General features: G+C 36.8%; 1 protein-coding gene and 1 non-coding gene across 5 annotated transcripts in view; both read left to right on the top strand.

Moving 5' to 3' along the window:
* Window positions 1–24,351, top strand: part of BAZ1A (bromodomain adjacent to zinc finger domain 1A) — an 89,603-nt gene extending 65,252 nt beyond the window's left edge. For all 4 annotated transcript variants that reach the window (XM_026019034.2, XM_026019032.2, XM_026019033.2 and 1 more), the window contains 10 exons: window positions 4,352–4,948; window positions 6,550–6,713; window positions 7,427–7,581; window positions 8,910–9,058; window positions 15,623–15,870; window positions 15,962–16,188; window positions 17,759–18,228; window positions 21,015–21,157; window positions 22,831–22,918; window positions 23,358–24,351. In XM_026019034.2, the coding sequence (XP_025874819.1) occupies window positions 4,352–4,948; window positions 6,550–6,713; window positions 7,427–7,581; window positions 8,910–9,058; window positions 15,623–15,870; window positions 15,962–16,188; window positions 17,759–18,228; window positions 21,015–21,157; window positions 22,831–22,918; window positions 23,358–23,554 (2,438 nt within the window). In that variant the 3' untranslated portion in view covers window positions 23,555–24,351. The remainder of the gene's footprint in view (window positions 1–4,351; window positions 4,949–6,549; window positions 6,714–7,426; window positions 7,582–8,909; window positions 9,059–15,622; window positions 15,871–15,961; window positions 16,189–17,758; window positions 18,229–21,014; window positions 21,158–22,830; window positions 22,919–23,357) is intronic.
* Window positions 21,907–22,013, top strand: LOC112935376 (U6 spliceosomal RNA). The gene has a single exon (XR_003238161.1). It is a non-coding gene; the product is annotated as a U6 spliceosomal RNA (small nuclear RNA).
* Window positions 24,352–27,253: the final 2,902 nt, after the last annotated feature.

Raw genomic sequence — 27,253 nt, 5'->3', positions numbered from 1 at the left:
ATTTATTTGAGAGAGAGCATGAACGGGGGAGGCGGGGCAGAGGGAGAGAGACAAGCAGGCTCCCCACTGAGCAGGGAGCCCAACTCAGGGCTCAATGTCAGGACCCTGGGATCATGACCTGAGCAGATATTAACTGACTGAGCTACCCAGGCACCTCTTCAGATTGTTGTTGTTGGTTTTTTTTATTCAATTTTCATATTGTTTTAATAGGCCCATTTCTCATAACTTCAACTTTTGGTTAGTCAGCGAGTTTTGTTGAGTTTTTGTATTTACTATTTTATATTAAGCCAAATAGAAATTTTTATTCTATTGCATACTCACTCAACATGCATTAAGTGCCCTTTAGGTGCTAGAAATATAAAAGTCAGTAATGCTTTTAATAGGTTCCATATGCTGAGAATGGAAATCAACTACCTTAAAATAATTTCATGAATTGCTGGATCAAGGGGAATACATTTTTTAAAAGTTGTTGATACAGATTACTTCTGAAGATCTTTAACTATCTTCATTTAACAACTATTAAAGGAGATTTTTAACTGTATTCTGTGCCTATAATTTTGTTGGTATCTTTTTTTTCTAAATTATTTGCTAAATAGTTATTACAAGTAGACAAAATCTGTATCGTGGAGGCTATATTTTCTGATTATAATGCAATTGATTTAGAAATGTAAAACAAAAGGTCTTCATTTGATTAGAGTTTTAAGACATTTTTAAGTAATTGGTCAAAGTAGAAACCATAAATGGAAACTAGAAAATAAAACTAATCTATACTGATAAAGACTATCAATACTATCAATTAACACTTGTTTGATACAGTCCCTCTACTTAAGAGGAAAATTTCTAGTTTTAATACCTATTAGGAAAGAAGAAAGGCAAATTGAGCTAGGTATTCATTTAAGAAGTCAGAGGTAGGGATCCCTGGGTGGCGCAGCGGTTTAGCGCCTGTCTTTGGCCCAGGGCGTGATCCTGGAGACCCGGGATCGAATCCCACGTCGGGCTCCCGGTGCATGGAGCCTGCTTCTCCCTCTGCCTGTGTCTCTGCCTCTCTCTCTCTCTCTCTCTCTCTCTCTCTCTCTCTCTGTGACTATCATAAATAAATTAAAAAAAATTTTAAAAAAGAAGTCAGAGGTAGATAACAGAAAAATCCCTCGATAAAAGGCAACAATAGATATGAGGAGAAATTAATAGAAAGTAAAACTGTAATAGAGAAGAACAGCAAAGCCAACAGTTTGTTCTTTGAAAAAGATATGAACTAGACAAAGCTTTCTTGAAATTGATTTGAGGGCAGGGGAAAGGGAGTCTCAGTAAGGTTAAGATTGAAAAGGGAAGCAGCATAACTATAGATAAAGTAGAAATTTAAAGATACAGGGACAGCACATACAGTTTTATGGCAGTTAACTTTGAGAAAGTGGAGACAAGGGCAGCCCAGGTGGCTCAGCGGCTTAGCACCGCCTTCAGTCCAGGGCCTGATTCTGGAGACCTGGGATCCAGTCCCACATTGGGCTCCCTGCATGGAGCCTGCTTCTCTCTCTGTGTGTCTCTCATGAATAAATAAATAAAATATTTTTTAAAAATAAATAAATTAAAAAAATGAAAGTGGAGACAAGGGCAGCTCGGATGGCTCAGCGGTTTAGTGCCACCTTCAGCCCAGGGTGTGATCCTAGAGAACTGGGATCGAGTCCCATCTCAGGCTCCCTGCACAGAGCCTGCTTCTCCCTCTGCCTGTGTCTCTGCCTCTCTGTCTCTTTCTCTCTCTCTGATGAATGAATAAATAAAATCTTAAAAAAAATAAAAATGAAAACCAGTGTACTGTATGATGCTGATTTTCTCTGCTTTGATCTTTAAAAAAAAAAGAAGAAGAAAAGAAAAGAAAGTGGAGACAAAAGCAAAATCCTAGAAAAATACACATTATGAGAGTAGATTCATGAGGGCTGCCGGGGTGGCTCAGTTGGGCATCTGCTTTTTGCTCAGGTCATGATCCTGGGGTCCTGGTGTCGAGCCCTATGTTGGGCTCCCTGCTCAGTGGGAGGTCTACATCTCCCTCTCCCCCCACCCTCTCACTCTCTCTCAAATAGATAAAATCTTTTAAAAAAATGGATTCATAAAAAAACAAAACAAAAAAAATGGATTCATGAGAAAATTTAAAATGTGAATGGTCCTAAACCATAGATCTTGAACCAATATTAAAAATCTTTCTACAGGGGTGCCTGGGTGGCTCAGTCAGTTAAGCATCTGCTTCAGTTCAGGTCATGATCCCAAAGTCCTGAGATTGAGACCTTCGTTGGGCTCCCTGCTCAGTGGGGAGCCTACTTCTCCCTATATCCCCCTGCCACTCCCCCTGCTTGTACTCTCTTGGTCTCTGTTAAGTGTAGAGTCTTTAAATAAATAAAATCTTTATAAATGAAGATAAACAAGTAATAAACTTATGTATCTTTTTTTTTTAATTTTTATTTATTTATGATAGTCACACAGAGAGAGAGAGAGAGAGAGAGAGAGAGGCAGAGACACAGGCAGAGGGAGAAGCAGGCTCCATGCACCGGGAGCCTGATGTGGGATTCGATCCCGGGTCTCCAGGATCGCGCCCTGGGCCAAAGGCAGGCGCCAAACCGCTGCGCCACCCAGGGATCCCTAAACTTATGTATCTTTAATAAAAATGCCCTGTGTCAGGCTTCCTGCTTAGCAGGGACCCTGCTTTTCCCTCTCCTGCCCACTTATGCCCTCTGCTGCTATCTCAAGTATTTACTTATTTACTTTATGTATTTAAATGAAATATTTTTTAAAAAATCTACAGGGACACCTGAGTGTCTCAGTATCTGACTCTTGGTTTTGGTTTTGGCTCAGGTTATGAGATCAGTGTAGAGCCCGCTTAAGTTTCTCTCCCTCTGCTTCTCCCCTACCCTGCTCCTACTCTTTCTGAATTTAAAAAAAAAAAAAAATCTTCCTACAAAGAAAACTTCAACCCTAGACAACTTTATAGGTGAATTTTCCCAAATTTTAAAGCAGATAATTCTAATCTCATACAGATGCTTTCAAGCAAAAGAAAGAAAGGAAGGAAAGAAAGAAAACTGACTCCCTGACCATCTAAGCAATCTGACAGTGCCTAAAATGGGAGAATTTTAATTCAACACATCATAAAAGGCCAGGCAGCTCACCAGGAATCCAGGCTCTTTCTGTCTTGTTCATACTGCCATCCTTAGGGTTTTGCTGCCATCCTCGTGTACCAAAATGATTTATCCCCATGGCATCATTCTGGCTAGTTGAAAGAAGGAAAATAGAAAGAGATACAACCCAGAGGTTACATATAATGCAGAATTCTACTCCCATCTCTTTGATCAGAAGCTTCTTATGTAGCCATACTTCCTGGGGAAACGTTTCCTGCTGGGAAGTGTCCTTCTTTTGAACTGCTAGGTACCTAACTAAGCATTAGGGGTTCTGTTACCTTGAATCAGTGGTTAGTAAACTATAGCCCATTGGCCAAATCTGCCCTGCCTGTTTTTATGTAATCCAGCTAAACTGGTTTTTACATTTTTACATTTTTAAATAGTTGGGGGGAAAAGAATGATATTTTGTAATACAAAAATTATATGAAATTCAGATTTCAATGATCATAGTTTTAATTGGACTCAGCCATGCTTGTTCCTTTATATATTGTCTATGGCTGCTTTCATGCAACAGTGGCACAGTTGAGCAGCTGTGACAGAAACCATATGGCCAACAAAGCCTAAAAATATTTACTAGCTAGCCCTTTATGAAAGTCTGCTGACTCCTGCCTTAGAGAAAGGACTGAACATATGTTGGAGAATAATAGACTCTGCCTCACTATCCAGTATGGAGATTGCAGTTTTTTGTGTGTCTCCTGTATTTAAATATACCAGTTTCTTACCAGCATAGTGTATTAGTCTGCTCAGGCTGCCATAATAAAATACCACAGACTGATGGCTTAAATGACAGAAATCTATTTTCTCACAGTTCTGGAGGCTGGAAGTCCAAGACCAGCAGGATTGATTTCTGGTGAGGCCTCTCTCAGCTTGCTATAGCACCTTCTCACTGTGTCCTCACAGAACTGCTCCTCTGTGCCCACAAGTGTGAAGAGTGAGCACCCTGGTCTCTTTCTTACATGGATACTGCTCCTGAGTTACAGGGTCCCCACACTCTTTGAACTCATTAAACCTTAATTACCTCCTTAAGGACCCTATCTCCAAATATGTCACATTAGGGTTTAGGATTTCAACATATGAATTTGAGGGGCATTCAGTTTGGTCCATAATACAAGGTAACTTAGGATAGCTTTGTTTGTTTTTCTGATGAAAATTTGAAATGTGATAGTGATAATCAAATGTTTAAACTATAGGGAAAAGGGGACAAAATGGATTTAAAGAATTTACAAGACAAGAAGAGGTCAACTGTGTAACAAGAGAGCCTCTTACTGCAGATGAGGAAGAAGCTTTAAAACAGGAACATCAACGAAAAGAGAAAGAGCTCTTGGAAAAAATCCAAAGTGCCATAGCATGTACCAATATCTTTCCCTTGGGCCGAGACCGCATGTATAGGCGATATTGGATTTTTCCTTCTATTCCTGGATTATTTATTGAAGAGGATTATTCTGGTCTCACTGAAGACATGCTCTTGCCTAGACCTTCATCATTTCAGAATAGTATACAGTCTCAAGATCCTCAGGTATCCACTAAAACTGGAGAGTCTTTGACGCCTGAATCTACCTCCAACATTGACCAAGGTCCATGTGATGATTCTGTGCAACTGCCAAAACCAGTGCATAAGCCAAATCGGTGGTGCTTTTACAGTTCTTGTGAACAGCTAGACCAGCTTATTGAAGCTCTTAATTCTAGAGGACATAGAGAAAGTGCCTTAAAAGAAACTTTGTTGCAAGAGAAGAGCAGAATATGTGCACAGCTAGCCCATTTTTCTGAAGAGAAATTTCATTTTTCAGGTAAATTTTCATTGAAAACTTTCTTTTATTTTCTCTCCCCATAATTCTCTAGTTCAGGCTTAAACATTTGTTGAACTATTAAAGCTATATATAAAACACCTTTTCCATTTAGACCATGCTCTCAGTTTACAAGTTAGAGAATGTTTGCCAGTTAGAGAACAAGGTTCTCTAGATGTCACTGGGTTCCACTTGGACGGAGAAACGGCAATGTGTGAAGATCCATCCTCTTCCTGATCTGATTTCCTGATCAGAGACTCGATACCTAAGGCATTAAGGTTAACATTAGTTTTAGAAATTCGACATGATACTGAGAGTTCAGTCACTAAGGATTTTGGCTGAGAGTCCAGGGACAGGTTCTCTTAGTGATCACTTCTTTGGAGATTGCTGCAACGGCAGATCAGGGAGCAGCATCTCTATATGATGGCTGGTTCATTGATAACAGATAAGAGAAAGCAGTAAGGCATTTGGGGTATAAGTTTTAATATCACTAAACAAGATCCTCTAGGTAAAGAACTGTTAAATTTAGGGGCATATTGTCATGACTACTTTAGTTCTCTTCACATTAAAAACTTTAGATCACAATTCTTTATTTAACAGCTTTATTGAGGATTAGTTCATACACCATGTAATCCACTCACTTGAAATGTGCAATTCAGTGGTTTTCATTATATTCACAGATGTGCAGCCATCACACAATTTTAGAACATTTTATCACCTCAAAAGGAAACCCTAAATTTGTTTTCTGTCTCTGTAAGTTCCCCTGTCTGAACATTTTAAATGAATGGTATCATATAATATATGTATGGTCTTTTGTGACTGGGTTTTTTAACTTAGCATAATGTTTTCAAGGTGCATCCAAGTTGTAGCACATGTCAGTACTTCATACTTTATAACCAAATAATGTTCCATTATATAGAAACATACTACATTTTATTTAACCATGTATTAGTTGATGGATATTTCTGTGGCTTGCATATTTTGGCAGTTGTGAATAATGCTGTTGTAAACATTGCATACAAGTTTTTGTCTCAACATATGTTTTCATTTCTCTTGGGTGTATACCTAAGAGTGGTCATGTGATAATTCTGTTTAATCATTTGAGGAACTGCCATACTGTTTGCTGCACCATTCTGTATTCCTACCAAGAGTGTGTGAAGGCTAAAAGTTTTCCATGTCCTTGTCAACATTTGGTTTGTCTGACTTTCAGATTCTAACCATTTTAGATGTATGAAGTGGTACTTTATTGTTTTGATGTGAATTTCCCTAGAGAGTAATAGTGTTGAACATCTTTTCATGGTCTTATTGGCCATTTGTATATCTTCCTTAAAGAAAAGTCTATTCATATCTGTTCATTGCCCATTCTTTTTATTGGAATGTCTTTTTATTGAGTTGTAAGAAAAAGTTCTTCAAATATTCTAGACTCAAGTTCCTTATTAGATATCTAATGTGCAAACATTTATGCCCCCGCCCCCGTTTTTTTTTGCACTTGAGGATTTATTAAATGTTCTTATATCCATTATCTCATGATCATAACTACCACTTTTGGGAAATCATATTTTTTAGTAAGAAAATCATAATAAAGGTATTGATAACTATTTCAGACAAACCTCAAACTGATAGCAAACCTACATATTGCCGGGGAAGATCTTCCACTGCATATGATGCAGCTCAGATGTCTGCAGAAAGACAGCTTGAATTGAGGCTGAGAGATTTTCTTTTGGATATTGAAGACAGAATTTACCAGGGAACATTAGGAGCAATCAAGGTTTGTATCTGTTCCCATTTTTAATTTACCTGATTACCAAAGTTTTGGTCATATTTGTTAATTTACTTGGTATAGGCAAGGTATGTGTGTTTTGAATAAATACATGGGAGTGATACATTTTTTATGAAAACTCAGTTTCTTCCCCTGTATCAAAGTATATATGAGTAGAGATCTTTCTTAAATATACAGTATGGCTATCTGCTTTCTTAAATAGAATTTAATGAACATCATTGACCTAATTTTTAATATTAATTTTTAGTATTTTTTAAATATCTGTTTTATGGTATTTTCATCCGAGATGTTAAAATGTGTAAGGATATTTTCTTCTTCCTTGACTAGCTCCTGCCTGCTCTGCTGAGTCTGGTTTGTTTATTGGTTTCTTTGTTACCTTTTTAAAATCTGTAAGTAATTCATGCTTGATATGTGTGTTCTGTTCATTCCTTTGCTATATCATCTGTCACTTTTTTGCTACTATCAGGTAACCAGTCTTAGAATTATGATTTCCCTATATAGAAAATGAGGTACTAAAGCTTCCATCTATGAATGATATGAATTTCATTTTGGCCACTTAGTAACCTTATTTTTAGATCCCTTTTTGATTCACAATCTGTTCTAGAATATTCATGAATTTTTCATATGTACATTGAATCTCATACTTCTTGGGAACAACATATGCCATTTTTCCAGGTTGATAAATTTGGGTTTTGTTACAGGTTACAGATCGACACATCTGGAGATCAGCATTAGAGAGTGGACGTTATGAGCTGTTAAGTGAGGAGAACAAGGAAAATGGGATCATTAAGACTGTGAATGAAGATGTGGAAGAGATGGAAATTGATGAGCAAGCAAAGGTCATAGTAAAAGACAGGTACAAAAAGGGTTTTTCTAAAGAAATTGTCACTTTTCCTTCCCAGTTCAATTGCAGAATTGAAAATTTTAGTAAATTCTCTTTTTCCTCAAATTGTTTTAAAATCTTATCATGAGGACTTTTAAGACTTGTAACCACTGAAATGATCGTTTTCTTCAACCTCAGGCTCTCTTTTACTCCACTTTGTGCTAGTGTAGCCAAAAGACAGCTTGTTAGATAATGACAATTTCTCTAGCTTAAAAAGAAGTCTTTGGACTTAAGATTTTATTAATCTCAGAAAGTGACTAACTTTATACTGTCCATTTTTCTTTTGTGTAGGATAACTTAGTAAATTGTGGTAGGCTTAATTATCTGAATTATTAATCAGAACCTATATCTATAGATAGATACTTTGACTATCTTGATAGTTATTTTTAGATAACTACCCTTAAGGAGTTTATTATCTAGAAAAAAAGGAAGATATGATACTGGGAGAGGAGACATAGTACTGAAGGCTTTGAGCAAATAGGTTTGTACATTTAAATGATCATTTAGCTGCTGAGATTGGAGGCTAAGGAACTACTTAGGAGGCAGCTACAAGTGTCCTAGCCAGTAAAAATTGAAGCTAGAGAAAAAGGTATAGAGGTAAACTGCCTGGGGGGCACCTGGGGGGCTCAGTCAGTTAACAAGCATCTGGCTTTGGCTCTGGTCATGATCCTGGGGTCCTGGGGTCAAGCCCCACATCAGGCTCCCTGCACAATGAGGAGCCTGCCTCTCCCTCTGCCCCTTCCCACTGCTTGTGTTCTCTCTGTGTCTCTCAAATAAGTAATAAAATCTTAAAAATAAATAAATAAATAAAAGAGCTGCCTGGGATTTGTGTCCTTAAGGCTCATCATTGGGTCATCTACCTAAAACCTTTCTACTTAAGCCTTGTCTCATCCACCTTCCCTCCAAATATTTGCCCTTCTGACCTCCTTAAATGACTTGGTATTTAGTTTAGCTCTTGATTCACGTGTTTATTTCCCTTTCCTACTGGCTTACATAATCTTTGAGATTGAGGAAACTGTTTCTTACACAGATAATAAGCAAGCATTTGGAGGAATAGACTAAAGTTTTACCTAAGTGTTTTTTAATAACGTAAACTCTGGGCAGCCCACGTGGCTCAGCGGTTTAGCGCCACCTTCAGCCCAGGGCCTGATCCTGGAGACCCAGGATCCCTGCATGGAGCCTGCTTCTCCCTCTGCCTGTGCCTCTGCCTCTCTCTCTCTCTGTGTCTCTCATGAATAAATAAATAAAATCTTTAAAAAAATAATAATAATAACGTAAACTCTTCCATGTTTTCATTGTAGACTCTTGGGCATAAAAACAGAAACTCCAAGTACTGTCTCAACTAACGCAAGTACGCCACAATCAGTGAGCAATGTGGTTCATTATCTGGCAATGGCACTTTTTCAAATAGAGCAGGGCATTGAGCGGCGTTTTCTCAAAGCTCCACTTGGTAAGTACCAGTTTGCACTTCAAAATATTAGTTGTACCTTAAATGATTTTGAGATTGCCCTGTAGGGACAGCTCCCTATAGGGGTGGCTCAGTGGTTGAGTGTCTGCCTTCGACTCAGGGCATGATCCCGGGGCCCTGGGATCGAGTCCCACATTGGGCTCACCACAGGGAACCTGCTTCTCTCTCTGCCTATGTCTCTCCCTCTCTCTCTGTGCCTGTCATTCATAAATAAATAAATAAATAAATAAATACTTTTAAAAAAGAGAGAAAGAGATGAAAGAAAAAGGAAAGAAAGAAAGAAATTGCCCTATAATAGAAATGTGTGGGCTGACACAATGAAATTGGCTAAAAATTTTAAGATTGTATTTTCATTTTAAAATGTGGGTTCTTTCAGGTGAGATGTTTTAAAATAATACTTAAAAGTACTTTTTATTTTAGATACTCATCTTAATGACTGTCTTTTTATCTATTTCTGTCAATCTTTTCTTTTGTGTTTCATCAAAAGAAAGATTACCAAAACCTGTTACTGGCCAGATTCTGAATAATCAAAAATTGTACATAAATATTTGTTATATAAAACAGAACCCCAAAGAAGCTGCTTAAGTGTGGGTCATTGGGACACCTGGGTGGCTTAGTTGGCTGAGCAGCTGACTTAATTTTGGCTCAGGTCATGATCTCAGGGTGATGGGATTGAGCCCTACTTTGGGCTCCACACTCAGTAGAAAGTCTGCTCAAGGATTCTCTCTCTCCTTCTCCCTCCAATCCTCCCTCTACTCAAACACTCTCATCTCAGATGAATAAATAAATCTTTAAAAAAATAATAATAATGTGGGTCACTAACCTGAGCACCATATGAAAAGCACTGAATCAAGTGTTAAAGGGTACGTAAATGAGGAAATGCTCTATAATTTATGGTAGGATGATAGAAGTGATACTATCTGGATTGTGTTTTAGCAATGTGTTTCAAGTTCCAAATCAACTCTCAAGTCATAACTGCCTTGAACTTCCCTTTGTTCTGACATGTTAAATTAATTTATAATTCATCATATTCAAAGTAGTTTGTATCTCAGTAGTGGGGTGCTAGAAGAAACAGTTTTTTAAACCATATCTTTTTGGTCTCCTATTGAGAGCAACTTGAATTGACTAAAATCCTTTTTCAATTATTTGAATATTACCTTGTTGAGTACTAAGAACAGCTTTCATAAATATATGGTTCTATCAGAATGTGGATATATTTATAAAATATCAATTTGAAATTGAAGGGTTTATGGCCAGTATCTTATTGTTCTAATAAGCCTTTTCATATTTTTATAAATTGATAATTCCACCATGAGCTCAATGACTCACTTTTCAGATTGGAAAATAGCAGTTAGAGAAATAAATATGGGATCCCTGGGTGGCGCAGCTGTTTGGCGCCTGCCTTTGGCCCAGGGCGCGATCCTGGGGACCCGGGATCGAATCCCACGTTGGGCTCCTGGTGCATGGAGCCTGCTTCTCCTTCTGCCTGTGTCTCTGCCTCTCTCTCTCTCTCTCTCTCTCTCTCTGTGTGTGTGACTATCATAAATAAATAAAAATTTAAAAAAAAATTAGAGAAATAAATATGTATGATCATAGCTCACAAAAATACTCATTTATATTTGCTATATCACTTATTTCCCAGTTTTCATTATTTCTTAATAGTTTCTGTGTCTAAATTGAACTACATATACAAAGGATCCCTTTCTACTATTTTTTACAACCACATAGGAATCGTCAATTACTAAAATTAAATTTTTAAATAAAATTTATTTGTAAATTATGTAACTCTTATAAATATTTAAATACTACTATTAATTCTGTGATTCCAAAAGAGAGAAAACACAATTCTGCTGATTTTTCTTCCATTTCTGAAACTGCCCATCAATTAAAGTTGTTTATAAAATCAAGGAGAAAAATATCAAATTGTTTAATGTGTCCATATTTTCATCAGTATGTTATTAAATATTTAAAAATAAAGGGAAAAAGTTAACACTGGGAGATGTTGCAGCTTACAATCTAGTAGGTTATATGAGAGATGAGAGCTATAGTTCTGCTAGGTTGTATACAGCAGTGTTGGAACATTCATTTCATCCTAAGGGATATAAAAGGAACAATTTTGGGATGCCTGGGTGGCTCAGCAGTTGAGCGTCTGCCTTCGGTTCAGGGTGTAATCTAGGAATCCAGGATAGAGTCTCACATCAGGCTTCTTGCCGGGAGCCTGCTTCTCCCTCTGCCTGTGTCTCCATCTCTCTCTCTCTCTCTCTCTCTCTCTGTCTCTCATGAATAAATAAGTAAAATCTTTAAAAAAAAAAAAAAAAGAACAATTTCAATTTGAAGTCTTAAAAAAGGTGAAATAAGAAAACTTCAACTTACTTTGATGCTAAATGTTGATCAAAGTTTAGATATTGATTGTTTATAATATGATTGTTTTCTACCATTGCTGCCCCGTAAAAAGTTAATAGAATAATTGATGTCTGTAGGTTTTTATATTTTGTTTAAGCCTTTGGGGGAATCTGTTTTGAATGCGACCACAAGAACTAGAGGTGCCTCTGGGGTTTGAAGATAATCTAAATATTTAGAGCAAGGTTATCAAGAATATCCTTAATCTGGGGGAGAAATGTGGGTTCTGCTTTATGAATGTTTGAGATAGAATATAAAAATTCTCCATTCTTTTGATTATTTTTCAGCATAGTAAATTCACTGTGGTAGGAATTTTACCAGTTTAGCTTCAGAGATCGTTTTGGTTTCTTTTTTTCTTTTTTCTTTTTTTTTTTTTTTTTAAGATTTTATTTATTTATTCATGAGAGACAGAGAGAGGCAGAGACATAGAGGAGAAGCAGGCTCTATGCAAGGAGCCTGATGTGGGCCTCAGTCCTGGAACTTCAGGATCATGCCCTGAGCTGAAGGCAGACGCTCAGCCATTGAGCCACTCAGGCATCCCTGTTTCAGTTTCTTGAGGAAGCAAGTAAAATAAAAATTCTACTTAAGTTTCACCTTCCGTAGGATGTCCCTCTTATTCTAATCATTAATCACATTAATAAAACTAGGCTTTTTTTAACTTGAGGAAGATATTCATATTTGAATTATTTTAGGTGAGATCTGTGAGAATTGTTTAGGTTGGAAATCTCATCGTTTATAAAGTCATGCTTATGGTTAAATCCTTAAGCAATGAAAAAAATCCTCAAACTAACTTTATCAATTTGAAATTAGGTAACACAGAAATTAATAAAGACCAAAGGGGAGATAGAAAAAAAAAGGACACGAAAAAGAGAGAGGAAGATCAATCTAGTGTGAGAGTTGGTAAATTTTTAACTTTTTAAAGAATTTTGTCTTTTTAAAGAATTATGATTTTACTTCCTGTGTTGCTGAGTACTGGTTTGAATATTTAGCTTTGGAAGGAAAACCTTGAATTTGATGGTCTTTTTGGAAAGGAATGGGATTGGAGACAGTCTTATAAAATAATATCTTCCTAGCATTTTTCTTCTACATTACATACCTCGGTTAATGATTTTTTTTTTTTTTTTTTTTTTTTGCTAGCATAGGAGGATTTATAGGGTGGGAGTTTTTGTGTTATCTCCAGAAAAAACCTACATAGCATGGTCACATGGATAACTATGTAGTAGCAGTTAACAATATGAAGTCTCCCAATGTAATATATGATCATATGAGTCTACCATTATTTCATGTGTAAAATCCTAATCCTAATTTCTTGAGGGATTTATTTATACTAGCATGATGGAAGATAAAAGAGAAACAAGACACTTCTGCCCTTGGGAGTTTTATAATCTGGAGAAGTGGCAAGACAACAGAAAAATGGAATCAATTGTATACACTGTTTTTTATCCTTATTTACGTTCTATATAAAAGCAGAAGCATGTGGACATCCATTTAAAAAGTGGGTGGAATAAAAATTGGACATTGAGATACCACAGATTTAATTTTTTCTTTTTCTTTCTTTTTATTTTATTTTTTTAAGATTTTATTTATTCCCGAGAGACAGACAGAGAGAGAGAGAGAGAGAGAGAGAGAGAAACACAGGCAGAGTGATAAGCAGGCTCCATGCAGGGAACCTGACTCCATCCCAGGTTCCCAGGATCAGGCCCTGGGCTGAAGGTGGCGCTAAACCGCTGAGCCACCTGGGCTGCCCAGATTTAATTTTCTTAAAGCACCTCTTTGATCAAAACCCATAATGTTTCACCAACCTTCAAGTTAAAAATCATTCAGACTGACTTTCAAGGTTCCAAAGGCCCTTCACAGTTTGTCTTTTTCCTCCACTCTTCCACAGTGGCCTATATGCAATCTTATTTCTTGCACTTACCAATAAGAATGTCCTTGGATTTATCCAGAAAGATTTCTTTAAGATCTTTGAACTAGCAATTTTTGTTGCCTCCTTCCTTAGAGAGTCTGCTCAGGCTAGAACTTTTCATGAAGCCTTATATCAAAAATCACAGTAAATAGAAAACACAAAATAAGAGGGTGGAAATAATTACTGCATTTATTTCTCACTTTGCTAATATTTTTCTTCAGCTTTACCTGAAGAGCCATTGACCCATTCGTTTTTTTCCTCTCCCATCAAGTTATTAGTCTCAATTATCTTTGGAGATTCTGATGCTTTTTCAAACTGCTTGGTTCCTTATATTTTCAAACATTTATTTCTTAAAACATTAAAACAGTTACTTTATATTTTGTGTCTAAACAAATATCTCAAGTCTTTATGGGTCAGATTCTGCTGGCTCTTGTCTGTAATGTTTTGTTTCCACATGTGCATTGTAAGTCTTGACTATTAACTGTCATTCCTCAGAACTTGATCTATGGATATTTCTTTAGAGAGAATTTGCAAAGATGTGTACTTGTTTCTGCCATCCACCTGATTTCACTACCACCTGGGCCGCTTTAAAAAAATCTTATGTTTTTTCAGGTTTTAAACTGTTTAGGCATTGGTTACGTGTTCTCAGGATAGATTCATTTTCCCTTTCCACTCAACACCAAGGTCCAGATGAGCAGATTTCCATGCTACTTCTTTCTTTCTCCAATGTACCCTTTCCTGCCTTGATGCTTGAAGGTATAGCCTTTTGGAGTCCTAGCTTTTCAGAAAGGATTCAGCACATTGGGTGAGCCCTAGATATCACGTCCTGTCTCTCTCATCCAGCCCAACAATCAAACAGAAGCTCAAGACTCAACTAATGTTTGGCAGATCTGCTCCTTTATGACTTCAGCTCCTTGTATATATCTTCACTCTCCCAGCTATTTAAAAAAATTTCTTAAAGGTAGGGACCATAGAATGAATTGTTTCATATCTTCTAAATTGTTGCACACAGGAGGAACAGTATAATACAGCAATAATGATAACAGTAACAGTGTTTACTCCCTGACAGGCATTTTACTTGTCTCATATATATCATCCCACTTAATCTTCCTCACAGCCCTCAGACTCAGAGGTAGATGCTATCCACATATTACTGTTGGGAAACCTGAGGCCGCACTCAAACAGGGGGGCTAGTACTCACCTCGAAGCAGACTGACGAGCCCACATTCCCTTTAATCATTATGCTACTGCCCAAGAGGACTTTTTTTTTTTTTTTTTTGAGGATAGTAGTAGGAAATATGTCATAATAAGAACAAACTATGTTTGAAGTCTTATAAACCTTGTAGAAATTGGACATTATGTGGTAGTCCTTTCATAATTAAGTATAATGTTTTAGGAATATAAGGTGGTAGCAATGATGGAAGATTCACTGAAGAGAAAAATCACATGCCAGTGTTAAATGATAGATTAATAGCATCTAGCCAAATGACTCTTAATAAATCTTAGTCCAGAAGACAAAGAAATGATGTTATTAATGACAGAAACTTTCAAAGGTTCCTATATAAATATTAATGCTGAAAGTTCTTTTGGGAAGTGGAGTTTTAGCATTTTTTTTTACCTCATTTTAAAAAAAATATTTCTTAGAGATAGAAGACAAGAGAGTTAGCATTTCTATATAATTTATATTTTTAATAATAGCTTTATTGAGATATTTGCATATATAAAATTCATCCTTTTAAAAAATGGATGGATTCAGTGGGTTTTAGTATATTCACTGTTACACAGCCATTCACCATGATCTAATTTCAGAAAATTTTCATCAGCCCCAGGAGAAAACCTCCTATATGATTGATATTTAACTTAGAAGCATTATCCTTGATTCAAATGGATACTAACTGATTTGTTATCATATTTAGCTAGTTCTTTAAGTCAGGCCAAGAATTGATCAAAAACCACTAGATTGAGAACACATTGCTTAAGTTAATTCTTCTCTTTTTAACTATTGAAATCCCCAAGCTTTTGATTTATGGATTTAAGTAATTCTTTATATCACAAACAAGCTATGGCTCAGCAAATATTTTCTTTAACATGAGGTTTTTGTTTTTAATATCAACACGATCTTTTTGTTAAGTTTTAGAAGAACTTTAAAATCTAACCTTGTTTAAAATACCAAGAAAATAGTTCTAGGAGATGTCTGAGGTTTGCCTAGACACTTAAATTACTTTACCTTTTCATTTAAGATGCCAGTGACAGTGGGCGTTCTTACAAAACAGTCCTGGACCGTTGGAGAGAGTCTCTGCTTGCTTCTGCTAGTCTATCCCAAGTCTTTCTTCATCTCTCCACCTTGGATCGTAGTGTGATATGGTCTAAATCTATACTGAATGCTCGTTGCAAGATATGCCGAAAAAAAGGCGATGCCGAAAACATGGTACTTTGTGATGGCTGTGATCGGGGTCATCATACCTACTGTGTTCGACCAAAGCTCAAGGTATTTTTCCCCCTTCTACTTCTTAGATGAGGATTGAGTGATTGAGGTTTTGAGTGACAGATGATTAATGATCATTTCTGTGATTTGTCAGACTGTGCCTGAAGGAGATTGGTTTTGTCCAGAGTGTCGGCCAAAGCAACGTTCTAGAAGACTCTCCTCTAGACAGAGACCATCCTTAGAAAGTGATGAAGAAATGGAAGACAGTATGGGAGATGAGGATGATGAAGTTGATGATGATGATGAAGAGGGTCAAAGTGAGGAGGAGGAGTATGAGATAGACCAAGATGAAGATGACTCTCAAGAAGAGGAAGAAGTCAGGTAAGTCCTAATATGCAATAAAATGAGAGTTTGTGAGTCATAACTAGACAATCTCTTGACTACTCAAAAACAAATGGAATGATTGGGGCCGATAACTTTTTAAAAACTGGTATATAGGGATCCCTGGGTGGCGCAGCGGTTTGGCGCCTGCCTTTGGCCCAGGGCGCGATCCTGGAGACTCGGGATCGAATCCCACATCAGGCTCCCGGTGCATGGAGCCTGCTTCTCCCTCTGCCTGTGTCTCTGCCCCTCTCTCTCTCTCTCTCTCTCTGTGACTATCATAAATAAATAAAAATAAAAAAAAGAATACTAAAAAAAAAAAAAATGGTATATAATATAGTGTCCTTACGTTATCCTTGCTTTAGTATGATAAACATTTGAAGTTATTCCTGAGGGAATGTAGTACCTACATTGAGTTTAGCCAGGTCATAAAATCCAATAGAAGTTGATGTTTGTGTAGGAATACCAATTCAGACCCCCATTAAGTTTGATTTTACTGAATTTTGTGCCTACAGCAGCAAAGAAACATTCCAAAGGATATTCATGAGATAAAGTGAATGCAGTTTCCCAGTGCCCCTCTTGCTTTCTCAAGGAGGTATACTCAAATATGGGTGATCTTGGCATCTACAGAGAGAGAAAGAGATCTGCCAGGAAGCACATTATATTGTTAGACTCCTACCACATTAGCAGTTAGAAACAACTTCTATACATAAGCAGGTATTCCGCAACTTAGCAAGCTGTGTCACTCAGGCCTAATGAATTGGGTGAGGACCTGGTTATTCCTGCTGTGGCAGCACTAGAGCATTCCCCCCTTTATTGGTCCCTAAGACCTCTCCACCTTTTTAACATCTGAGCCCCATTCATGTGGAATCAGGAAAGTGAATTAAAGTAAGGGCAACTTCAAACTGACAAAGTACAAAAAGGCCAATCTGCAGAGGATAGAGAGAACTACCCTGCTTATTTTAATCAGGTTGTTTTTTAATAGCTCCAACTAGTAGGAACCATCGTCCTTGTAGATTATAAGGGCAGTATTTGTTTTAAACATAAAGATGATAAAGAATTTGGAAAATTCCAGGTAAACTGGCAGTCCAGGTATGGGGAAATGGATAAAAAGAGGCTCAATAGGGTTGTTTCATCCTTGTCTATGACTTGAAGACAATTAAAAGATCGAACCTGGGGGGCCTGGTTGGCTCAGTCATTGAAGTGTGTAACTCTGGATCTGATCTTGGGGTTGTGAGTTCTAGCTGCATGTTGTGGGTAGAGTTTACTGAAAATAAAAGATTGAATTTAGTTTTGTATTTTACAGTAAGAATCAGAAGATGGCAGAAAGATTCTCAGCATGGTATTCAGAAACCACAGATTTAGGGCCTATTTTAGTTGCTGTCATTGACCAAAACTGTAGATTACCTCGCCATCAATGATAATGAAAAGTAATGGTCTCCTGTAGCATAAGGACACCAAAGAAATATATGTAGAATCATTGGCTGAATAGCAGAACAAAGGGAATAGGGATAATCGTATGTGTATCATTTCTCTGTAGAATAATCATGTTTTCTAACAATATTTATAGCCCACCAAAACGAGGAAGACCACAAGTCAGATTGCCAATTAAAACAAGAGGGAGAATTAGCACTTCTTTCTCAAGTCGTGGCCAACGACAAGATCCTGGAAGATACACTTCACGGAGTCAGCAGAGTACACCCAAAACAACTGTTTCCTCTAAAACCACTGGTAGAAGCCTCAGAAAGATAAGGTCTGCTCCTCCAACAGAAACTAAATCTTTAAGAATTGCTGGTCGTTCTACTCGCCAGAGTTATGGCCCACTGCAAGCAGACGTATTTGTGGAACTACTTAGTCCTCGTAGAAAACGCAGAGGAAGGAAAAGTGCTAATAATACACCAGAAAATAGTCCCAACTTTCCTAACTTCAGAGTCATTGCCACAAAGTCAAGTGAGAAGTCAAGATCTCTAAATGTCACTTCAAAACTTTCTCTCCAAGATAGTGAATCCAAGAGAAGAGGAAGAAAAAGACAATCTACAGGTATAAAGAAGTCTAATTTAAATTCCTCTTACCTAAGAAAATGGAGTAATTTGCGAATGTTGAATGTTGAGATATTTTGGATCATTTTTTAAAGGCTGTCACTAGGATATACAAGGTTATTAGCAACCTGGCCTAAAATGTAATATTCATCAAAGGGGCAGCTATTTGGGGAATAAGGTAAATTATATTATGAGTATTTTTTAGTGATGTAGCAAAGTAGTTGTGAGAAATGACACATTTCATTCTTTTCCACCCTTTCCTGCTTTAAAACACAACATACTCATTATCACCTAGACAAGCTACATTGTCTAGGGGTATTTGGTAAGGTTCCTATCTGATGTACTGAATTTGGGGACAGGGGAGAGCTGGGGGAGTGATATTATCATTAGGGAGTGATCACCAGCCATCTTTTTAATTCTGATAATTGTTGTTTATAGTAATCTTTATCCAAATTTATTTATCTCTTCAATTCTATTTTTTCCTTTAATGCCAGTAGTAATAAAACTTTGCTATTTCCAAAAAATGAAATTAGACATAAAAAACGATACTGTTCCTTGAAGAATTATAGATAGGTTGTATTGCATTATTCAAATACATGGCAGGATTAAGGAGTTCATTGGTGAAAGAATAGAAGACAATTAGTCCTTGATGCCATCACCAGACTGTCAGGTTTGGGGAGGCGGTGCATTGTATCAGGTAACTTAGCACCAAAGGTCTAATTTAGCTTTTCCTATCCCCTTATCTGTTTTGGGGCTTCCCCAAATTCTGAACTTCAAGCTATTTGGAAACATAGCATACCTAAAACATTTGTATTTTTTAAAAACTCTGCTCGGAAAAAAAATTGGGGAGGCACCTGGGTGGGTCAGTCGGTTGAATCATCTGCCTTTGGCTTGGGTCATGATCTCGGAATCCTGGGATTGAGACCTGAGTCATGGTCCCTCAATGGGGAGCAACCTGGCCTAAAGCATAGTATTGGTGGAGTGTCTGCTTCTTCCTCATCTCCTCCCCCCAACTTGTTATCTCTATCTCTTAAGTAAGTAAATAAAATATTTTTAAAAAATAAAGGAAAACATTTTGTTAGTTGATTTGTGAAATTACTAACCTGGTTCCAATGACAAAGGGGGCAATGTATGGATTTACATTTAAGTAGAGAATTTAAACACCTGAATTCATAATATGAACTATGCTACCTTTTTCTACTAATTCATACACTTTAGATTTCATTATATATACCTTAGGTTTTATGAGAAAGCATTTTGCTTTCAGAAATCCTCCATATAAAATTAAGACAAGAGATGCATTTGGGTAGCTCAGTTGAGGGACCAACTCTTGATTTTGGCTCAGGTTGTGACCTGAGTTGTGGGATCAAGCCCTCCCTCAGGCTCTGTGCTCATGCTCATCATGGAGTCTGCTCGTCCTCCCTCTGCTCCTTATCTGCCTCCCTCTCTCATGCACTCTCTCCCCTCAAATGAATCAATAAATAAAATTAATGATAATCTTTTATTTCATTGTTAAAACATCTCAATTCTACCATGCAAGGTAATTTATAAAGAGGTCTACTTGCTAGATCTGAAAAGATTGTTTTCCTAATGATGTGTTTCAGAAAATTCTGCAGAATTGCTTGCTTTTTATTATAGTTGAAAATAGATTTTTAATAAAATGGGCTAAAATATAATCTATAAACTTTCTGTTCAAGGAATTTTATATTACAGTGTTTTTACAATATGTTCCCAATGAATGTTTAATTAATTCAGAAATTTTATGATCAAAAAGGAACAGTGGAGGCACCTGGCTGGCTCAGTCAGTGGAGCATACGACGTTTGAGTGCCACATTGGATGTAGAGACTAATTAAAAATAAAATCTTGGGATCCCTGGGTGGCGCAGCGGTTTGGCGCCTGCCTTTGGCCCAGGGCGCGATCCTGGAGATCCGGGATCGAATCCCACGTCGGGCTCCCGGTGCATGGAGCCTGCTTCTCCCTCTGCCTGCGTCTTTGCCTCTCTCTCACTGTGTTCCTATCATAAATAAATAAAAATTTAAAAAATAAAAATAAAAAAATAAAATAAAATCTTTAGGGGCGCCTGACTGGCTCAGTTAGAAGAGCATAGGACTCTTCATCTTGAGGTTGGGAGTTCAAGCCCCACCTTTGGTGTAGAGGTTACTTAAGTAGACTTTTTTTTAAATTAATAATCATAAAAATAATAAAAATTGATAATAAAATCTTTTTTAAAACAAAAGGAAAGGGATCCCTGGATGGCTCAGCAGTTTAGCGCCTGCCTTTAGCCCCAGGGCATGATCCTGGAGTCCCAGGATCAAGTCCCCAGTCGGCCTCCTTGTGTGGAGCTTGCTTCTCCCTCTGCCTGTGTCTCTGCCTCTCTGTGTGTCTCTCATGAATAAATAAATAAAATCTTAAAAAAAAAAAAAAAAAAAAAAGAGGGCAGCCTGGGTGGCTCAGCAGTTTAGCCCGCCTTCAGCCCCCGGCATGATCCTGGAGACCCGGGATCGAGTCCCACATCGGGCTCCCTGCATGGAGCCTGCTTCTCCGCCTCTCTCTCTGCATCTCTCATGAATAAATAAATAAAATCTTTTAAAAGATTAAAAAATAAAAAATAAAAAGAAAGAGTGAACATTAGATTTTCATATTTCAGAATGTAGGCTAATTTATCTCATTAATTACATATATAGAATGTTAATTTTCTGTTTGAAGATAGGTTGTATTTATATACCTGTTTAGCTTGTAGTGATCAAATAATTTTCTTTGTCATCACCTAAAATTTATTTATTTAGAATCATCTCCTATGACCCTGAATCGAAGGAGTTCAGGCCGACAAGGAGGAGTTCATGAATTGTCTGCTTTTGAACAACTTGTTGTGGAACTGGTACGGCATGATGACAGCTGGCCTTTTTTGAAACTCGTTTCCAAAATCCAGGTAATATTATTAGACTCGATAAAACGTATTCATGAATATTATCTGATTTAGTCTGCATGGCAGTCAAAATATCCATTAGTCACGATATACTTTGCTTTTTAAACACTTGGAAAGTTAGTTTCTTAATTGAAAAAAAAGGGGGGATTAGAGAACATTCTCTGCTCAGTTCCTTCCAATCCTATGACTGATTCTCATGAATAATGACAGTATGTTGTGTTGAAATGGCTTCAATGTTTTTATTCTATGTAATGAATATGAATAGATTTAATTCAGCTGTGTACTGTTGCTATTTCTGTTATGTAAAACAGCTGTTCTCAAACTGTAGCATACACTAAAATCACCTGGGGTGTCTTGTTAAAACGCAGGTTACTAGGCCTCATTCCAGAGTTCTTGATTCACTAGATCTGCAATGATGCTGATGGGGCTGGTCTAGAGACCACTGTGTGAGAAAGATAGGGACTCTTAGAAAACAAAGAGGGCCTAAAACTAAGGCATTTGAGATGGTGCTGGAGTTATTTATATACGTGGGGCACAGTATGATGTGCTACAGCAGATATGACAGTATTATAGTGTTATAATAGGAGTTATAATGGTCTTCCAGAAGTAGAGAAAAAAAGGAGATTGATTTGAGCTTTTCAGAGGGAGAGAATACTAGGAATTTGAAAGTTGTTATGGAAGAACTGTTTGGTCCGGTCATTAAAGATGGTTGGAATTTCAACAGTGAGAAATGGAATAAGAACATTTCGGGAGTGCTCGCTTCGGCAGCACATATACTAAAATTGGAACGATACAGAGAAGATTAGCATGGCCCCTGCGCAAGGATGACACGCAAATTCGTGAAGCGTTCCATATTTTTTGTTTTTCTGTATGTTGGTAAATTGAACACCAATAAAAATTAATTTAAAAAAAAAAAAAAAAAAAAAGAACATTTCGGGAAAAGGGCATGATAAGTTAAAGACCCAGAAATGAAAATATAGGAAATGATGGGAAGTTTGAATGGAGCAAAGGGTGTGTTAGAGAGATTTCTGGAGCAAGAATGTGAAGGATTAATTACCATTGAATAGCATCCTATAAAAATTAAATCTCAGTTTGACTCAAATTCATTTTTTCCTGAGTAGTTTTTGTGCTAAATAAGTTTTGTTATGTACATTTTATTATTTATTACAAATGCAGTAATGCTCATTAAATAACTGTATAGATACATATATGTTTCTCTTTATTTTTTTATAGAAATATTTTCTTCCCTTTTTTTTTAAGATTTTATTTATTTATTCATGAGAGAGATAGAGAGAGAGGGGCAGAGACACAGGCAGAGGAGGGAGAAGTAGGCTCCACACAGGGAGCCCAAGATGGGACTTGATCCTGGATCTTCAGGATCAGGCCCTGGGCTGAAGGCGGCACTAAACCACTGAGCCACCCGGGCTGCCCATATGTTTCTCTTTAGAGAGAAATAGAGTACACAAGCAAAATCACAAACTTTTTCTTTTCACAATAAGTTAACATTTTTTGTAGTATCAAATAAGCTTCTACAACGTTATAGTGACTGAAATATATTATGTGGTTTTAATGGGATCATAGTATTCAGTTGCTTTTAAGTGCAAAACTTGCACATATTTGACCATTTAACTCTGATAAATCTTCTATAGGAGAGATATATTTGAATTATTTTACAGGTCCCGGACTATTACGACATCATCAAAAAGCCCATTGCCTTAAATATAATTCGTGAAAAAGTGAACAAATGTGAATATAAATTAGCATGTAAGTAATTTATGTTTTCCTCTAATATTTTTGCTTAAAGAGGTAAAGATTGTGGGGTTTTTTGTGATTTAAATGTTGTATATTAATGTGATTGTGTAGATGGCATCCCAAGAGGTCTCTAAAATGTTTGTCTATGGATATGGAGATGAAAGATACTGGGTAGGAACTGAATGAGTTAAATATTTTGTAGAATCTGGTCTTAATAGAAGTTCTGTGTAATCATCTAATGTTCCTAATTATGTAATTGCATAGTTTCAATAGAACAATTATAAAGCTTAGTTAATAATTTTAAGCTTTAGTTCTGCTACCTTGTTTCAGAGGCTTCATTTCTAAAGAAAAAGGTGGGCTTCATTTTCTTAGTGACATTTCCAGATATGATACAACAAAAATTATAATTTATGTACATTTATTCTAATTTCTTTGGTTTTTTTCTTTCTAGCGGAATTTATTGATGATATTGAGTTAATGTTTTCGAACTGCTTTGAGTACAACCCTCGTAACACAAGTGAAGCAAAAGCTGGAACTAGGCTTCAAGCATTTTTTCATATTCAGGCTCAAAAACTTGGACTACATGTCACTCCCGGGAATGTGGATCAAGTTAGCACACCACCAGCTGCAAAAAAGTCACGAATCTAATTTTGTCCTTCTAAAGGATATATTTGAGGAAAACAAATTGTTCATGAAAATGGAACATTAAATCATGCTCAAAAGCAGACATATATATATATAAAGCAATAACAACTGATTGACCACACTGAAGTGTGGCCTGCACTATATTCTCAATTTTAATATTAAGCACTCAGGAGAATGTAGGAAAGATTTCCTTTGCTACAATTTTGCTCAGCATCTAATAAGTTTGATAGATGTATTGGATATAGTACTGGTTTACAGAGGTTTTTGTACATTTTGAGATCATTCATGTGTCCCAATATCTTTGAAAATATTTTTTCATCTGTGATTTATTTTGTCATTGATTTTTTTTTTTAGAAGTGTGGTATTAAAGGAGATTTATCTAAACGGATAAATCTTCTATAGCACAGTTTAGAAAAGTATATATGTCTAAGAATTTTTAATGAGCACATTCTTTCAACACTACACATGAATGAATCCAATTTTATATCCTTGAAGTGCTGTACCAGTGCTGGCTGGAGGTATTAAGTCTGAGTTTATTAACTAGATATTTATTTAGCATTCAAAATAATTTGTGAATTTGTTTTGTATTTATAAAATTTGTACCTGGAAAATGTTCTTTAATTTTTTAAACATTTTACTGTGTTTTTGTTTTATTTCTCTAACTTCCTTAATGATCAATCAATAAAAGGTAACACCCTCCCTTTTCCCTGACAGTTCTTTCAGTTTTACAGAACTGTATTACAAGTTTCTATGTACAACTTTTTAAGTGTACAAATAAAATGATACATGTTTTTCAAGTATTCTGAATCTGGAATTTTTACAAATCAGAATTGGACTATTACATGTGATCCATACAGACCATCGGAACTAATGTTTTATTGTACCTGAGTCTGTAAGGCAGTGATTTGCACCTTTTTCAGCCCAGACCCTTGAGGAGTAAGATATCTCCATTAGTAACAGTAACCGTCTGTGACAGGGATTCTCAGAGTAAAAGGAGGAAAGAAAGTATAGGATATGCCAGGTAGGTTAAAAAACACCACTCAAATTTTTTTTAAATAAAATAGGAAGTGCTATTTCTTAGGTGTGGAAGATACATAGGGCCTCAGTTTCATAGGAGTTGCTGTTCCTTTTCAGGATGCAAAAGGCAGGTGTCCTCTCCAGGGCTTTATTGGAAGGCAGTAGAATCATCCCTCTATTTTCTCATCTAAAATCTTGACAGACGGGGGTGGGGGAAAAAATAAAAAAAATAAATAAATAAAATCTTGACAGTACTATATTCTCATTTAATTAGGCTTGTTTATTGGGTAGTTACCCATGTTTTGTGTCTTTCTCATTTGCTTTGAGATGATCGACTCTGGATTCTTTGCATGAATACCATCACAACTGTAACTTTTGGTAATTTGTAATCATTTCATATGCCAATTGTTTAATGAGCACATTAAATTTCTTAGAAAATCTTATTTAATAGTAGTTAGATGTTTAGGAGAGAATTCTAAAATATAATTGCACTTCCATAGTAAATTATCTGAGGGGCGCCTGGGTGGCTCATTCAGTTAAGCATCTGCCTTTGGCTCAGGTCATGATCCCAGGGTTCTGGGACAGAGCCCCATGTCAGCCTTGTGCAGGCTCTCTGCTCAATGGGAAGCCTGCTTCTCTCTCTTCCTCTGCCACTCCCCCTGCTTGTGCTCACTTGCTCTGTCAAAATCTTTTTAAAAAAATAAATTATCTGATTACTTAATATTCTTCACTTTTTAATATTAATAACTTTTATATATTTGCTCTTCTAGACTAAACACTAAGGGAAATTTTTTACTGAATTATTGAGTCTGAAAGTCTGCCTGAATGTCTTAAAACTTGGTAATTTAGGAACACCTGGGTGTTCCTGAGTGCTCAGTTAAGTGTCCGATCTCAGGGTCATGAGATCAAGCACTGTGTTAGGCTCCCCATTCAGCAAGGAGTCTGCTTGAGATTCTCTGCCCCCTGTTCCCCTGTCCCTGCCACCCCAAGGCTCACAGTCTTTTCGCTTTCTCTCTCTCTAAAATAATCTTTTAAAAAGTTGGCAATTTATATGTTGCCTTTCTCAGAATCAGTTAAATAAGACTGCTTTTTAATCTGCCTGGCCAGATTTTCTTAGATACAAAAATCGTTACTTATTCATATACATACCTGCAGTAATTGAAATCTTGCACAGCAACAAGGCTCAAATGCAAGGACACATATTAGTAGCTAGGAATGTAATGTTGACCAAGAAAATAGCATTATTCAACTCCTATTTTGATTTTATGTTTTTCTTCAAGGAAAAGGGACTACAAAAGGAATGAGTGGAACAAAAACATGATTGAGAAAACTGAAGTCCAAGATAGTCAAGGAGAATTTCAGTCTGCTTGTTACCACTTACAGGTTCAGTCTCTAACCCCAGATAAATTATATTTCTAAAAGCACTTGATTTGTAATTGCAAGACGGAGCCAAAAGGGAAAGAAATTAACACATCCTGTAACATGCTAAGCCCTTAATATAAAAGTTTATATCCTTCATATCTAATAACTATGGGAAATGCTTTTTATGTTTTGTGAGGTTTTTTTTAAGCTTGACAGATTGATCTATTTGAGAGAGTACACACACACGTGCATGCTTGCAAGCGGGGGGTGGGCAGAGGGAAAGGGAAAGAATCCCAAGTAGACTCCATGCTGAGTGAGCATGGAGCCCCATGTGGGGCTCACTCCCATGACCCTGAGATCATGACATGAGCCAAAATCGAGTCCCATGCTCAACCAACTGAGCCACCCAGGCGCCCTGGGAAATGTTTTTTATGTTAAATAATGTTTTTTATGTTAAATAAGGCAATTCTGGGGGCACCTGGGTGGCTCAGCGTTTGAGGCGCTGCCTTTGGCTCAGGTCATGATCCCAGGGTCCCACATTGAGTCCCACATTGGGCTCCCTGCAGGGAGTCTGCTTCTCTCTCTGCCTATGTCTCTGGCTCTTTAAAAAATAGATAAGGCAATTCTATAAGGATTTTTGCTGTTATTCTCTCCATTTTTCAAGTGAGGTTTAGACTCAGATAATTTTTTTTTTTTTTTGTAGGTACTTACCCAAGATTACAGAGTAAATGACACCAGGCTTTCAAAGTTCTGTATTTCCAATACACTAGGCTACCTCCAGGAAGAAGAGGGATAAGATTTACCTCTGTGATCAATATAAAAGAGTGAGCAGAAGGCAAAATAGAGAATGTGTATGTAGATGTATCCATGTCAGACAGTAGTCTACATCACATTTTTCAAAGAGTTATTCATTGTAAACACATGATTATTTTCCTTCCTCATTCGTAGTTTCTAAGGCTCTCTGTCCTATTCTTCAGCCGTGTGCTCAGAATATGTATTTAAGGGAGCATGAGTACTAAAAAAGCTGCTGTCCTCCAAACTTTGGATTTAGGTCCTATGCATATTTGGCTACAGATCCAATTCATACTGGCTATAGGATCCTTACTAATATTTTGGCATATTTGAATGTGTGAGAAGCAGAAATTTAATACCTATGCCATGCTTTGAAAATCGTCTTCCAATATAGTTCATTCTCTAATTTGTTTGCTATTTTTTTCCAGTGCTAAAATATTTAAATATTTTAGGCTTTCTCAGGAGAAGAAGAGGTATGGTGAGTTGCACACATGTGGGCTCACAGTTTTAATTTTTTTAAAAAATGGGCAG

The sequence above is a fragment of the Vulpes vulpes genome, chromosome 6 (assembly GCF_048418805.1).
Source record: "Vulpes vulpes isolate BD-2025 chromosome 6, VulVul3, whole genome shotgun sequence".
Lineage (NCBI taxonomy): Eukaryota > Metazoa > Chordata > Mammalia > Carnivora > Canidae > Vulpes > Vulpes vulpes.
Note: the sequence above shows the minus strand (reverse complement) of the source record. Positions and strands in the feature narration are given on the sequence as shown.